Source organism: Atta cephalotes (assembly GCF_000143395.1).
Source record: "Atta cephalotes unplaced genomic scaffold scaffold00030, whole genome shotgun sequence".
Taxonomy (NCBI): domain Eukaryota; kingdom Metazoa; phylum Arthropoda; class Insecta; order Hymenoptera; family Formicidae; genus Atta; species Atta cephalotes.
The window spans coordinates 1,705,303-1,723,026 of NW_012130094.1; the positions used below are offsets into that span (position 1 = coordinate 1,705,303).

Genomic DNA, 17,724 nt, shown 5'->3' on the forward strand with positions numbered 1-17,724 from the left:
TCGTCGCAGCATCTTCAAAACAATTTTAAATTTCTGTTAAAGATAAATTAAAAATGCATCTTTTTATCACAATTATTTTGTAACATACATATCAGCAAATAATTATTATACGTATTATTATAAAAATATACGTATAATAATTATTTGCTGATATGTATGTTCTTAACATAAATTCAAAATTATTATGATGCTGCAACGATTTTTATTTTTATAAATTATTATTCTAGTAATTGACGTAGAAATTGCTTTGAAAATATGAAGTAACTTATATCAGTTCTGCAAAGTTCTATCTTCCATTTGTGAAATACCTTAAATTACGCCAATTAGTCATTAAAGAGCTCATTGTTGCAACGCTGAGTGGCATCGCGATGTTATGGTTCTTTAAACATTTATGAAATCCTACTACGGTTCTTTAATAACGTATTCCAACTTGTATGTTCTGAGCAATAAAAATATGAATGTTATGTCCAGCGTATATTTTATTTTCAATTTATAATTATAATCTTTATACTATTATACTATTATATACTATTATATCAAAATATATTAATATATTTTATATAAATATTTAAATATATAATTATATATTAATATATAATAATTATTATATAATATATAATAATATATAATAATTATATATTAATATAAATTATATTTATACATATTATTTATTAATTATATCTAATTTATTATAAAAAATGTCTACAATAGATATAAATTAAAATTCATAATTTATAGAAGAATAAATAGTTATACTCGGTGCGATCACGATCATTCTTACTCTGCCGTTCGTTCCTTGTCAACGAGAGTATATCTTAAAGTTTTTAATTTGTTTTTTTAGAGTCAGTGTACCGTGGATGTACCGTTTGTGCGCGGTATAACCTTAGTGAATTTACGATGTCACGAGTAACCATGTATACGTGTGAGCGGCGCCGGACATACGCGTATATATACGCATACTAGTATGTAATAAGTATCGTACTCTACAACACGAATGCTATGAGAGATGCAACTCACTCCTCTTCGGCTGTTCCTCGGCAAGGTCGTGGATAGCGTTGTCTCTGATATGAGAGAGTGACATTCGCATCCGGTGGACGAAGGGAAGCTTCTCTGTTCTCGGCTCACGGCTGATCGTTTCCCTCCCTTCTCCCCTCGCCATTAATGCTATAAGATGAGCGAGTTTATTTCTTCTGTACTCTTTTTACAGAAATTTAGATACCCGAATATTATTATTATTATTTCCGCGTCTAGTGGAGATGAAGGCTGAGAGTATGGAAGTCGTAACTGAAATAAATTTCAAAGTTATATATCTGTCTGTTCAACGCTGTTTTTATGATTCGAAGCAAAAAGAAGGCAAAATCATGAGTGCGGAAAGTACAGGGTAGTACAAGGAATCGAAAGGAACAGGTGTTTCTCGAGCCGATCGCCATGGTGGCACGCGATTGGCCCGAACTCGGAGTGGCCAATCGACATGCGATCCGTTTGAAAACGCATCTTAAAGTCGGCGATTTTCTGCCACATCCACGGAGTGAACCGCGCATAACTTCACTCCGTCATGATTATTTACCGTCGATTATTATGAAGCGAGATATTTTTTGCTTACAGCAATTTGAAACGGGTACTGGAAGGTATAATTACAGTCCGGCTACCAATGATTATTTTTAACTCGTCATTTATACATCATTTTTTTATTGATACGTTTGAATCGCGACACTGCAAAAAAGGAAGGAAATCACGGGATTTTTCTTCGAATGCGATATGACTGCGGCCAAAGTTCGATTAATTTCATGATGAATTCGATCAGTCGCACTATATTGAATTAATTCACATCAAAGATTGCTTGACATAAAAATATCTGAGTGGCATAACATATATAATAAACTCCATGTAAACAAGTTGATATTATTTGTCGTTTTGACAAAATGATGTCCTTAATATTATTTTCCAATAAATAAAAATCAATTAAAATGAATTAAAAAAGATTCATTTCAACGTTCGCGAATACCTCTGAAAATCTGAACTTCAATGCCTAATACCTTTTTATTCATTTATAGGAATTGCATGAATAAGAAGCACATTTTCTATGCTTTCAATCCAAAAATAAGTTCAGTTCTTAAAAGTGGATCATAATTACTGCTTAATTGAAAATTTTAGATAGAAAATATAGTTTTTTAATTCAATCGAATACAAAAAAGATTTTTTCATTTAAAGTACGCATTCTTCATTCTCATTTACTGGGTTGATATTAAAACGACGTTAAAAATGTTAGCTTGTTTACTTATAGACTTTCATAATGAAATAATACGTGTATATTTTGCTAAATAACATGACAATAATATCATTATTGAATTTAATTGTTTTAAGTATTTATATGATTTGTATTTAACTTTGTTAATTTCACATGTAACAGTTTTATATGAACTATCTAATCTAGTAATGCAAGTGAATTTATTATTAATTTAACTTATGGAGTAAGAAAGATTTATACCGTACATAAATCTTTTAGAGATGTCCTACAGACGTCCAGAGAGAAGATTCTAAGGACGTACATTCTTATCAGATAAAATGTATGCTGTATGGAACAATGGAAATAATATTAAAAACAAGAGTAAATATTAATAAATTAATATTTATTATATAATAAATAATATTAGTAATAAATAAAATAAAAAATTAGGAATAAAAATTAAACGTAATATTTATCTTGTATCTTATTTATCCATTGTAAGTTATAAATTTCTATACATTCATTTCCTAATTTTTTAAGTCTGGCATTTATTCCTGATATTTCTTCTATTGCGTGCAATGCCTAAATATAACTTGTCGCTATTTTATTATTAATATTTACAAAATTATTAATTTTTGTCCGACACACGAAAAGAAAGATATCAGATTAGAAATTTACAAGCAATCATCGAGTAAAAGTTGAATTAATCACCGATTAAGTTAAATCGGAATTCGGTTGCAGTCTGTAAACACTCCAAATTTATTTAAACCTCAATAAAATCGTGCCAAAGGAATTGTTAATTCAAATTTACTGCACGAAACGAGAATCAAAGTAGTCTCTTAATTTAATAGAACAGAGCGCTCGTCATTCGTCTCCGGTGCACAATCAACGGTTGCAAATATATATAGGCAATATACGGGCTTTCCGTGAATACGTAGCGTGTTTTCGAGGCCTACGACATCTAGAGTACGCGAACAGTCGATGATCTGCGCGACGACGTGACGTTCATTCGAAGAAAAGCCTGACGGCGACAATAAGATGGCGGCGTCGCGCACGTCAGATCGCGGCTGAGCAGTCGGTGTAGCGGGGTTCGAGGGGGAAGGGGTGTAGGCAGGAAGAGGAGGTAGACGACAGGCGAGCGCAAGCAGGCAGGCACGGATGAGAGCTGTGTCGTCGTATACGTGCCTGCGTATAGAACGTGCGGACGGAGAGACGGCCTGTGTCGTCATGTCCTGGCGTAGCCGTGTAGTCGCCGTAATATCCAGGCAGCCTAACTACGAGACGGCGCAGGTCGATTCTCGTTTCGCGTGATCCGTCTATCTTTCTCTCTCTTTCTTTCTCGTCTCGTCCGCCAGCCAGATTACGGCCAGTTTCGTCGATGCCTTTGTTCGCGACCGGGAGGAGGAGGACGGGCGCGGATTGCCGTCGCGACGAGGCGAAGACGAGGACGAGAGCTAAGAGGAACCTCGTGTCCATAGCCTAGCTGATAGCCAGTGGAAGTGAAGTGTATATACTCGTGAGAGAAGGTGCGACAATCTTGCTCCGTCTATCTGTCTCTCTCGCGCTCTCTCCCGTTCCTCTGCTCCGTTCTCTCTCCTTCTCTCTCTTGTTCTCTCTCTCTCTCTCTCTCTCTCTCTCTCTCTCTTTCTCTCTCTTTCTCTTCGAGTGAAACGGCTTTCCACACCCCGGCGCGGTCCTGGACACGTCTAGGAGGTGGTGGTGGCGACGTCGCGGAAGGAGGCGCGGAGGAGCCGACGGCGACGACGACGACGGCGAGATGCGCGAGTTCAAGGTGGTGGTCCTCGGCTCGGGCGGGGTGGGCAAGAGCGCACTCACCGTCCAATTCGTATCCGGTTGCTTCATGGAGAAGTACGATCCAACAATCGAGGATTTCTATCGCAAAGAGATCGAGGTGGACAACTCGCCATGTGTCCTCGAGATCCTTGACACTGCCGGCACCGAGCAGTTCGCGTCGATGCGCGATTTGTACATCAAGAACGGTCAAGGTTTCGTCGTGGTGTATAGCTTGACGAATCATCAAACCTTTCAGGATATCAAGGCGATGAAGGAGCTCATCACGCGTGTCAAGGGTACGGAACGCGTGCCGGTGCTACTTGTGGCGAACAAGCTCGACCTGGAGCATCAACGGGAGGTCGGCACTGAGGAAGGCCACCAGCTCGCGCAACTCTGGGGCTGTCCGTTTGTCGAGGCAAGCGCCAAGAATCGTACCAACGTCAACGAGATGTTCGCTGAGATTGTGCGCGAGATGAACTTCAGTCCTGAGAAGGAGAAGAAGACCTATTGCTGTTGCAGCGTCCTCTAATACTTAATCAAAATCGACGTTCGCCCGGATTTACCCGCGGACCGAACTAAGGTGATGGAAGTATACAGTGTGTACAGTGCTTCGGGAAAAGAGCTCGTCGACGTTAACTCGACGATATGGTTTTTCGCCGTTCTGCTAAAGGGATTCTTTTTGCATCTCTTACCTGGCCTGCTGAGGAACATGCTAAGGAAAGATGATACAGTGTACAGTGGCTTATGGGCAGAGCTCTCGTCAATGTGTTACGTCGTCCTGAAGGATCTCCTTTCGAAGAACCATCTTTTGGATGTCCTATCGACCTTGAGATGTGCCGTGCATCTGTCAAGGCTAACTTATATCGGACGCTGTATGAATTTTCCAAAACGGAAACTATGGTTCTCTTCTTTTCTAACTTTCGGAAGACCGTCCGGCGAGAGACGGCTGTTAAACACAGATATTTTATTATATGCGAATAATATTATGTATGTAATATTATTGTAATATATATACATATATATATATATATATACATATATATATATATATATATATAAATAGTATAGATAAGATTTAAGAGAGAAGGAGCGAGCAAAAAGTAGCTTTTCCTCGGCAAAAGGACCAATACTCCGCTCGCGAGAAAGGAGAAGGTGTCGAAAATCATAAAACCAAACTCGATATCGGCTTTCTGCTCAACTTCAGACAGAACTGTCGCACGTAGGTTCGCGTTCTCGTCCATAAATGGAGATTTAGGTGCTGCGCAGAAAAAAAAAGAAAGATTATTCGCACTTTGAAGGAGTCACTGTGATGGTCGTTCTAGCATAGTGATAGTTTCAGCGATAACGAGCCAAACTAAATGTTTGAGTGAGGCTTAATCCTATAATGCATAATTTGTATGCAGTCGTGCGAAGGCTATGTAATCAAATCCATCTGATTCGATGAAAGTGGTTTGGTTTTGAGAGTACTCTTCTCTGTGCAATTGTTCTGTGTTAATTTAAGCTAAGGAGGCTGATTAGCGAGATACCTATTGTCTAAACATTTTTGTACGAGACGTTGTTAGTGACATTTATACACAGGGTGTTTCATCTTTAATAATTTGAAATGTCTTCATTATTAAGGATACACATAGAAAAATGTTTCAGAAACAAATTATTCAATTTGAGGATCATTTTAATGATATTGTTTCTTTGTATCAAATGATTTGGTTCTGAAATATTTCAAAATATTTCAAGGTATTTCAAATGATCAAAATCATCCTGTATGTCGGTTGTACAGTCCTAACATTGAACTATTTTACTGTGTATAAAGGAAAGGCACTGAAAATGAAGTTTTGTACGCGACACCTCAGTGGTTAACGGATAATCCAGCTATTGTGAGATTTCTTGTGATCCATTGCGTAGCAAGTACTAATACTTTACTTTTGTTTTGCTTTTATGTCTGTTTCAAGATGTTTGATACGCAATACCGTATTTGCAAACTCATATGTGCAGAAGTGAGCAAATTAATATATCGTGATGATTACAAAATTAATAACTAAGGGCCAGAGTTAAAGACTTGCCTCTAGTTTATTGAAATGTAACATTGCAGATGATATTATGTAAATACGATGACGGGAAAATATTAAGAAAAACGTTTCGTAAAGAGATAGTTAATGTAATAATGTCAATCTAAACTCGTAATTTGTAAGCTTTATACGGTAAAAAAAAATTTGTACTACAATAGGCCGCAAGACTGCACATTCGATCACTATGGGATTGATGATGGTTTCTTTTAACGAATGATCTTATACACCAATGACAGAGCACAATAGTAGAATTAGAAATCTCCGGAAGGTGCGGTTTTTCGCATTGATCCCTTCAATTGCAAAAATCATGTACGTGCTTTTATTCACTCATAATGACTACACCAATGTGAAAAGTATCGTAATAGTAAGACTGTGACTTCTTTTCAAAAAAATTTTTTTTTATCCTTAAGGCCTCGTGAAAAATCACAGAATCCGAATAAAACTTCTCTAAGAATTCCTCATAATATTTCACAAAAGAAAATAATTGTGAATATTCTAAAATACAATTACAATACTTTTCGTTGTTGGCATTGCTTTCGAAGAGAAGAAATCCAAGAATCGTTTAAAACTGCATTCTTCATAAGATTGATTAATTTAAAAATTTCGAAAATAATTACACACTTATTTTAGAAACGTGCAATTACTGTATTAACTTTATTGAATTTGCAATATGAAGAAATTCTATAGATGAGATTATAGCATTTATTTTTTAAATTATTTCACAATCATTTCTCGTTGTATAATTAGATATAATTATGCTCTGTAAATTATTTCTTTAGATATTCATTCATTTTTATTTCTATTTTTTATGTATTGCAATTTCGATAGATGTATTACTTGCACATTTCTGAAAACATATAAATTTCAAAAACGTATAAATTTCTTTTTCGTTTTGTTCTTATCATAATAAAAGATTTGACAAAATTTTTTTTAAATGCTCGATTAATTTTATGAATAACTGGCAGATAACGTGTAATTTTTCTCATGTAATTAAAATTGTATTGTCAGATAAACACCGCTTCTCGACGAACACATCGTAACGACATTTACATATATTGTTCAATGTATTGCCATTTAACTCTTGGATGCATTATTGGAGCAATTATTTTTACTTTTTCATGATATTTTCTGAGATCGAATCTTTTCTATCTTCTAGATTTAATTTTTAGAAAAATTCAAATTATATTTAATTGAACTTTGAGTCCTTTTAAGCTTTCGAAAGAATTATTTAGAAAGCATATCCGAGGGTTAAATGCAAAAGTAAAAATTGACGAAGATCGTTTGACATTAATATCTTTCTACTGATTTTACTGAAGGATATTTCGCTTCTGACAAAGATGTATTTATAATTTTGTATAGCCCTCCCAATTCTAATTTGTAAACGCGGCATTATGAATTTTAACGCAAATTGTATTGTCTGAATAGTATACGCGATACTATTTTCCAACTTTTGGAGAAAATTGCGAGAATTAAGAGTTAAAAAAAAAGAATAAAAAAAAGATGAGAATGAACTGATGTACAGTATTTCTACGATTGATAGTTAGATCGTTTTTAGGTATCGGAAAGAGATAATTGTTCATATACTTCGAACGAGCGTTTAATGTTGCGTTGAATAACGCAAAGACCCTTTCGGTATACTTTTTTTGAATGGTGCTCTCTGTAGTTTTATTCCGGGCCTTAATATTAGAAAAGAAAAAAAACAAAGAAAAAAGAATTTGCTGAGGCGCCGGAAATCGCGGTCGTGAGTTATCTCGTGGTTCGCGCGTCAAGAAATGAAGGATAAGAACAGGCGGAATGGTTTCACGAAGCCGCTATTTTGTCACAATAACATGGAAAATTCTTAGTCTCGCTGTGATCCCGTAGTCGTAACATCGCACCTTTTGTATATCGGATAACAATAATCGAAGTCTTCACTCTGCTTCGATCGGAAGGCCTCTTTATAAAGCGTTTTGATCGTCGTCGCCTGACTTGTACACTTCCTTGCGTTTTTCGCCCTGTTTTATACATACGAAACATGTATACATACATACATACACATATGGTATGAAGTACGGATCACAAGGCCGTCGTCTGCCTAGATAGCTCACCAAGTATTTGATATACTTGAAAAATCTATTTATATATTTATATGAAGAGAGGCCACGCCGCGTGCCTCTCGCGCGTCCAATTCACGAGATTTGCGAGATTGCGCGCGCTATTTTTTTAAGGCGGCGGTCTGAAAACCGTTGCCGCAATGAATGATCTACGACATGAATTCTAATAACAGAATCGTTTTTATTTGGGGAGCTATCACCGGCGGAGAAGCGTCAAAGGAAAAAAGAAAAAGGATTGCGCCATACCTGGAGTCGGCCAGCATATCATACATCTAAGGACCAGAATTGTTTTTCTTTTCTTAATTGTTCACTTTATTTATGATCGGAATCAGTTATTATCTTCCTACAGTCGAAGAAAAAGATCGAAAGAGAAAGATGCAATATGCAAAGACATACACACTGTAATTCACATGTAGCTGCAGACACATGTGCATTTGTCATGCAATCGGGTCACGCACATATTAATTAATAATTGGTGAAAAGAGAAAAAAAAGAAAAACACCACGATTTAGATATGTGTATATCGGCCTTTCAGTACTATTACCTGCGTATATATACATATATATATCTGATATATTGAGTACGAAATGCGTTATATATTTTTTACAATGTGAAGAATCTGTAAATATATAATATAGCGAGTCGAAGTATATATATATATATATAAATATAATAAAAGGTAATTATCTTGAAACTTCCGAAAGAAATGCGAAGTATTTCAGAGTGAATATCTTTTATTCGTGAAAGAAAAAGAAAATGTGCATTGCACACTGGACTAAGTGCAGTCTCGTTCTTTCGTGCATAATTGTGTAGAATCTTATTATAAGTTGAAAAATTATATGAGTAAATGAAACTAAAATGCTACAATGCAGAATCATTCATTTTCTTATTACTAATTTATATTGCTACTCTTTTCCTTCATAGTGAGAGATTGTTTGCTAATAATTGTTTTAAAATATATTCGAATTTTATTTTAACCATCCTTGCATAATGTGAAAAATTGCTTGCTAATAATTATTATCTTAAAATATATCCGAATTATTTAAAAATATTTTTGATCGAAGAGAGCATCATAGAATATTTTTTATTAACTGGACAAAGTGATAGATTTAATACGCTTTTATGTTGGAGTACCAGCATGATGATCTAGTCATGAACGAATGAGTTAAGCACTCATAAGTCATAATTACATATGCATTCTTCAAATATTTCCTGAACAAAAAATGCAATTTCTTTTTCTTATCCTATTGAAAAAAATATTTTTAATTAAAATATATAATTATTGTATTTTTAATTAAAACGTATAATTATTGTAGAAGTATCGAAGTTGACTCTTAAATTCTAATAATTTATTATTTGAATTTTAATTTTACAAGAAATTTAAACTCAGAAGTCTTCAAGATAATGCACATTTTTTCTTTCTTCGCAATTTTCTGTTTCTTTTTTTACTTCTCATCATAATATTTGGCACTGTCGCACAAATATAACGTTAAAATTTTCAAATCATAGCTTGCAATTGGTTCTGCGCCGAAAAATTTGAGTGTATACATACATTTTTTTCCAAACTCAAAAGAGCGTATATTTATAATCTTACTGTTTCGATCGATTTCATTTTAAATTGTTTTTTCCGGAATTATGCTCTAACTTAAAATTATTTACACAGAAAATTAATTAATTATTACTTTTAAGTTCATAATATAATGTCAAGATATTTCGAATTTAGAGAACTACTCGTCATTCGATTTATACGATGACAAAATTTTATAATTGTGATTAAGGAAAAGACTCGATTAAGCTAAAACTCGCCTATATGGTTCAAATAAAATTTTTTTATATTTCATTTTGTATCTTTTGCACGTGTATTTTATTAATCAATTATCAGTCCATGTTTATTACATATATACATTCATTATGTACACGAGGTAGACTCAGATCCGGTTTGCAAATAGAAAATCGCTGTTTTCGCAATGACGAAATGTGAATCAGTTTTCTGCACAGTTGAGAAATCTTTCATTGCCTCCGTCTCATATTATATATCTATTTTTTTAAATGCTAAAATATTAAAATATATATAATTTACGCGAGAGTGATTTTTTTCCGATATAGATAAAAATCAATTTAAACAAATGGAAGCAATGAAAAGTATCATAACTGCAATATTCAAATTGTAACTCTTTTAGGAGAATTTTTTGTACAATGTTATATATTCATTTTGTTAAAAAAAATTAAAAATTTTGAACAAATTTTAATATAGAAACAATGTTAATTAAATATAAATCGCTGAATGAATATAAAACTATATATATTGATGTTACAACGTTTGTTGCGTATATATACATTGGAAAATTATTATAAATAAAGACGCACAGTATCGTTACAAAATATATAAATGCAGTTACAATACTGTTCATTGCACAGAAAACTTCTTAAATATTTTCTTTTTATCTTGTATATGACTAAGTTTACACACTTTGATATTTAACGGTAAGTATATTAAGATAATCAATATTCAGTTAGAAAAATTATAAGGAAGCCGATCGAACGTTTTAAAAATTTGAAAAAATATTATATTTAATTATATTTAAGAATAAAAAAGGTAAGTATTTTAATAAAATACATTCGTATTTTTTTTCTTTCTAAAAACATACAGAAATTTTAAAAACTTATTTTTAACAAAAGCGAAGTTTTAAAATTTCTATATTTCAGAAAAATTGTATAGAATTTTTAAAACGTTTCATCAACAATACATAATTTTATGAATAATTAACAGTTACACAGCGAATATGTAATATAAAAAAATAATCTATAAAAAACGACTATTAATGATATTATACAGTGATTGATTCAATATATCGAAACTGAAGTTTCACAAAGAGATGTACTTTGATTGTAACATTGAAAAAAATATTCTTTTATATATAAAATTGTCCCAACAGAAACAATGCAAATATTTTCTTCATGCATTATCAAAGCTAATTTATCCTTTCAGGTGTATGAAAGCTCACTTTGTTCGGTAATCAGTTACGAAATATTTATTTTTCAGATGAATTATATTATCAACACAATCACATATGAATTGGTACGCCTTGAACATGTCACTTATTTCATTTGTAGTAGAAATGAGATGCGACAAACTCGTATATACTAAATTGTCTGAATTCTCACTGAAACATACATAAAAATTATCACGTTTTATTTTCTACACAATACATTTTATCTAATCTAAAATATATAAATTCTTTTTTTTGATACACATGTTCCTATATTTTGTAAAACATTCATCTGATACTCTATTTATAAAATTATTATTATAATATACTATGTATTTTTATTCTTTCTTTTCTACATTTATATAACAAAATTATTTTAATTTATAAAATTCATAAGATTTAATAGAAACAATATAAAAAATATAAAATAAATAAACAAAATTAATTTATAAAATAATTAAACACAATAATCTGTTACATTTTGCAATTTAATAAAATTTAGTCATTCTGTCACTTCACATAATTTTCATCAAAATTTTGTTACAATTATTAAAATATTAAAATTGTAATAAAAAATGAAAACCTATAGAAATGCAGGTGGAGTTTAAATAACTACAGATATTCAACAAAGCTGACCAAATGTCCTTCAGAAAGTTATTTTTAGGAAAGTATTATTTTAAAACATCACATATACATTCTAAAATATAATACAAAAGCTTTAAAAATTTATTTTTATTGTCTTCTACACTAGGGAATTACCTAACAGAAAATAAAACTTCATGAAATAAAAAATCGAAAAAAAAAGAGAAAATACTTATTCTAAAAAAAACTAAATCCAAAAGAAAAAAACACTATTATTCACTTACTTCTCGATTTTTTCAGATCGTACAAAGTGTATTTCAATTAACTCGCTGATCTTGCGAAAATAATCTTTAATCCTAGAATTTGCATCAACGGACATATTGTTGATATGCTCCAGCAAATTGTCATATATCTTGCCATATTGTGTCTCGTTGATTGCACTCTTCAAGGAGAATAGAGTCTTTGATAGGATATTGAAAAATATTTCCTGGTTGTACATCTGGTGCTTGAGGAGTAAGAGTGTGTTACAATAGTGCATGAGGGCACGCAGAAGCGAAACAAATGAATCTTTGGGAAAAGTATCTGTAAAGATTAAGGCGAGCTGCATCGCCTCGGCAGTAATGTGCAATACATTCTCATACGCCTCTAGTTCGTTGGCCCAGCCAAAGTAAGACCAGGATACTATCGTCATCTCGATAGCAAAGTTCTTGTACTCTTCCTCGGTGGCATGCAGCATCATGTGACGTAATAAGGCTTTCTGATTGAATTTGAAAAAATCGGATTTACCTTGCGAATTCGTGTATATTAGTTGATATATGATGGAGCAACGTCTTTCATAGTTCTGGATTACGTCCTGCACAGTGCCGCGTAGGATTTTTTGTAACAAAGGAGCCAATAATATTTGATCGATAGGTTCCACAAAGTTATTAACTTTTATCATAATTTCGCTCTGATTTTTCAACGTTAATAGATTCGGTCGAGCGAATATAAGATTTAATATCATTGTTCCTCGATCCAATAAATTGTTTACGATGCTTCTCAAATACACTGGATTGGATTTTCTTAACATCGACATCTTCTTGATTAATTCTATGATTAGCAATACGTAATTTGTTCTGTGCGTGCAGATTTTTTTCTTTAGAATAGAGTACATATGTATCAATATAGAGAGCAAATTCGAACAATTGAAAATTTTATCGATCAGGCAAGGAATGTAGACATTGTTTAACAGATCGTCCGGAGTTATTACCTATAAAAAAGCAATGCAAAAATAAAAATAAAAATGCAATGCCAACAAGATTAAAAAACCAAAGAAAAATACTTATAAATTATTATAATACTACTATAATACTACTATATAATACTACTAAATTATTATTAAAGAAATGTGTTTTGATTACATTACTGGTAAGTATGGATACAGATATTTTGAATACAATTTTAGATATGCTTATAACAATATCGTCTAAAGAGATTAATTATAAATTAATACAAAATGTAGAATAGATTAAACGATAATAAATATTTTTAAACAAATCTCCGAAAAATAAAAAGGAAAAAGATTGCCTGTTAAAAATATTTCAAAAATATTTCACAATCTTAGAAAAAAATATAATGCATGCGACACATTTTTAATACCATGCGACAAAAAACATTGTATACATCATATTTTTTTTCTCGAACTGCGAAACTTTAATTTGAACAATTTTTTTGTAAAATTTATGTTTTCGAAATACAATTTATTAAAAATAATATACTTCGTACGCGCGCGCGTACAAAGATAAAATAATTATATATATATATATATATATATATATATATATATGCTCTAATACATAAAAAATAATAAATAGAATTTTTGTAAATAATAAATTTGATAAAAATATATATCTATAATGTTTGACACATTTATAACATTACCTTTTTTTGAAGCATATCATTCATGAAAGTTTCAAATTGTTTATAACACCACGTAGAGTTATCACATAGCCAAACATTTTTCAGAATAAACGTTAATAAGTTATCATGATCGTCTAATTTCGCAATGAAAAATCCATAAAGAAAATATGTTTGATGCTTTTTAAACATAACATTTCGGTATTCTGTTTCAGTACTTCCTACTGCGATTCTCACCAGAGTAGTTAACACTACTTTCGGATTCAACATAACAAAGATCAAAATGATACGAAATTCCTGAAGTTCGGATATATTTGTATTGCTTTCTATATACGTTTTGAAGTGTTCACTATTGAACAAGAATGTTAATCGATTGTCATGAAAGTGCTGAATTGTGTATAGTAGTACGATACGATACATATCCGATAGCTGTTGCTTTGTCAATATCTTCAATACTAATGTGTAGATTTGGTAATTCTCTTCATAATTGTTCATATGTTCAACTATATAATGAAAATATTCAAGTACAGTACTACTATCTTGCACATTTAATAATTCTGTTTTTCTGGTGATAAACTGCAATACAGACAGATCCCATTTTTTGTAATGTTTCATCAATTCTTTCATATCATCCAATTTGCCATTTTCAATGCTGTGACAGAGTTCTTCAAGACTTAAAACAGATTCTTCAGGTTTTTTTGGACCTACAAGTTGTTCTAGACAGTGAAGCAGATGATCATTCGTCGACAACAATTCATTCTGCTTCATAAACTCTATAAAGCAGTGACACTCGATGATAATAGCTCGCTGTAGCGAAATCATTATGTTCTCATTATCATCGACCTCTGCCCAATCCATAAACTCCAAACAATCAACCTGCTTGATTTGATTTAGAAGCAGACTAATCAATTCTTGATCTAGTGTTGCTATAATAGATTTTACCTTGTCGATAGGAAGCTTACAAAAATAATCTGTACGGCCGTCATTATTACCATATGTGATCTCGAACAATTTCAATCGATCATTTTTGATCGGGAAATTTTTAGTCTTATAGCGCATGCACATTCTGATGTAACGAAGCATGTCTTTTAGAAGAATACCATGTTGCAGATATTTTTCCTGGTTAGATGATTTGAGGGAGACAAATTTGGAGCTGACAACATCTAATAATGCTTGAAAGTGCGCTACTAATTGAGAGACGATCTCTGTCACATTACGTTTTGACAGCATGCCAAAGTGCAGCCACAGGCATCTGTAATACAATTTTGATATCAGAATGAAAACAAAGCGTTTGGCTCGTAGAATTTCCAGATCGTTTATACATCTGATAGTTATATCCAGAATATCCACGCATAGATCCAATGGTAAATGCATGAGCGATTCAATCAGTAAGTCCTCACACTTTATGCGCCAAATTACCTATACATACATGTATATAGTATTGATTTAATCACTAATTTAATCACATAAATATAACATATTAAATATAATGATACAAGTATATAACCTAATGATTAATAATAATTATAAAAATAAAGTATAAAATATACATATATGCAATAATATATATATCTTTATTTTTATAATAAATTAAATATGATTATTTATCACAAAAATTATACATTTTTCTCTTTTGACTAAAGAAATTATCTAAATAAGCAATTTCTTTTACTACAATATACATAAAATTATTTAATGTATAATTTATAATTTTTAAATATACACATATATGTACACAGTATATCTCATTTTAATTACTGGGCCTTATATATATAAATCTTATAAAATATGGAAGATACGGAAAAACGCTTCAAACAAAAATTGTATGATTTGAGGGGGCATAAATAACAGTAAAATTAATTTTCGAAAAAATCAATTTTCCAAGATCATATGAAGATCTTAATTAAAAAAAAATAGAATCGTATAAATTTTTTAAGCATAATTTTGCATATAAAAATATTAAGGCAAAACGATAGAAAAATTAATAATTTACGAAATATTTTGACATAAAAGATAAAATATCTATATTTTTTGATAATCGTTATTAATTTTTTGATAATAGTATCTTAATACTTTTATATAATGAGATATAATGAGATAAATCAATTGGTGGTGTAAAGAAACATATAATTGCTTTAAAATAAATATGTAGTATTGCAAAATACAAAATTTTTTACATAAGCAATTATTGTGTTTTCATTATCAACTGAATCATTATTCGGTACATAAAAATATTATAAGATACGATTATAAAAAAAATAATAAATGAGGTATTTTGTTTTCTATTAATATGGCTAAAATGCAGTACAATTAATAATTTGAAAATTATTGATTTTAAATATTGTTACATTACTGTAACTTTTATACGCAGAATAATTAGAGATATTGTATTATGCAAAAAATATCATAATTTTAAAAATGGCGACATGAAAAATCAGTTTTGTCAAAAATTGATTTTACCATTTTTCTCTTATGGACTATATAACTTCTAGTACATTTTTCAGTATCTTTCATATTTTGCGATATTTGCCTATGGCAATTAAAATTTTTTGCGTGCATATCCAACCAAAACAAGTCATTATAATATCAAAATAATGTCAAAATGATTTCAAAATGATATTTTGGAATCATTTTAACGTTATTGTGATTTGTACTGCTTAGGTAGTATATTAGTATATTAGTGTATTCAAAATAATAATTATATACATAAATTATATACAAAAAAATCTAAACAAATTGAAAAAAAAAATAAAATGTAGTATATTCACTATATCTGTGAAATAATAAAATTAGAAAGTTAATATTCTCATTATTAATATAATTACCTGTACAAAGAGATATGGTGATAAAGTAGGCCAAGAATGAACTATATGGCCAAGCATCAAATCCTCTGTAAGAAGAGACTGTGACTGAAAATTAGTGTTCAACAAAAAATAGTTGTAACAGCTAATAACACCTGGTGAGATGTTGATACATGGTTTAGAACTGTCATTCTCATAGAACATTCTGATATCATATATATTGAATTGTTTAATAATATTTGTAAGGGCTTCTAACAATTCATTGACGAAACATGAAGTCTCATCTGTGGCCTGAGATAAAATAAACTTCAGCTGACCATATTCTTGCTCTTTTTTGAACAAGAATTTTTGTACTTGTTTAGGTAACTCTAATATTAGATCCATCTTAAAGAAAAATCTAAAAAGTATTTGTATTATCCTGTATTATCTTGTATTATCTTACTTATGTATACATATGTTTATCTAAATATAATAATATGAATTTAATCTTAAAGAATGTATAATAATAATATAATAATAAATAATAATATAATATATAATAATATGACACAAATATAATCCATATTGTGTCAATGAAGAATATTTTAATCTTATTCTGAAATTATTTATCACAAAAAGATTAAAAAGGAAAAATTTATCAGATTTAAATTATAAAAGTATAATCATTAATTATAAAATGAAAAGAATGCATATATGGATAAATTATTTTGTTACTTAAAAGATTCAGAAGTTTAGAGATTTATAACGTCAACATAATAAAAATAAAATAAAATCTAGATAATTGCTACAAAATAAAAGTAAATTTTCTTTTTTCAACAGAATATTTAAATATTGATAACTAAATAATGTAATAATGTTTAGATAATGTAACAATTATATATAATACTATTTTATAATAAAAAATTGGGTAATTATACTAACACAACTAAGCTACATCTCCTCAAAAGTTATAATAATACAAAATTCACATGCAAATTTTGACTTACCGAGACTTTTTATTTAACGAATTTTTCTCATTTGAAATTTGTCTCTTTTATCATTATAAACAATAATTATCGAATCGTTAATGCTTGATAAAAATATTTGTAAAATGCAGATTTTGTCAATATATCGTTAATTAATTAATTAATATATCGTTTAATTTTTATTGTTTAAACGAAAAGTTGATATACATCTACTAAATTAACTAAATGAATCTTTGACTATATAAACTTTGACTATACAAAGATAGACCACCACTAGTCAACAGTCACTTCATACTAGATATCAAACAGT

At 30.6% G+C, this 17,724-nt stretch overlaps 2 protein-coding genes across 2 annotated transcripts; one reads left to right on the forward strand and one right to left on the reverse strand.

Moving 5' to 3' along the window:
• The first annotated feature begins 4,004 nt into the window (after window positions 1-4,004).
• Window positions 4,005-4,550, forward strand: LOC105620868 (ras-related protein Rap-2a). Its single transcript, XM_012202344.1, has one exon. The coding sequence runs from the start codon at window positions 4,005-4,007 to the stop codon at window positions 4,548-4,550; it is 546 nt and encodes a 181-aa protein (XP_012057734.1).
• A 6,631-nt stretch (window positions 4,551-11,181) lies between these two features.
• On the reverse strand, window positions 11,182-16,833 carry LOC105620869. Its single transcript, XM_012202345.1, has 4 exons — window positions 16,474-16,833; window positions 13,673-15,067; window positions 12,037-13,001; window positions 11,182-11,344 (listed from the first exon to the last, which is right to left on the reverse strand). Exons 1-4 carry the CDS (start codon window positions 16,831-16,833, stop codon window positions 11,182-11,184), a joined length of 2,883 nt encoding a protein of 960 aa, XP_012057735.1.
• Window positions 16,834-17,724: the final 891 nt, after the last annotated feature.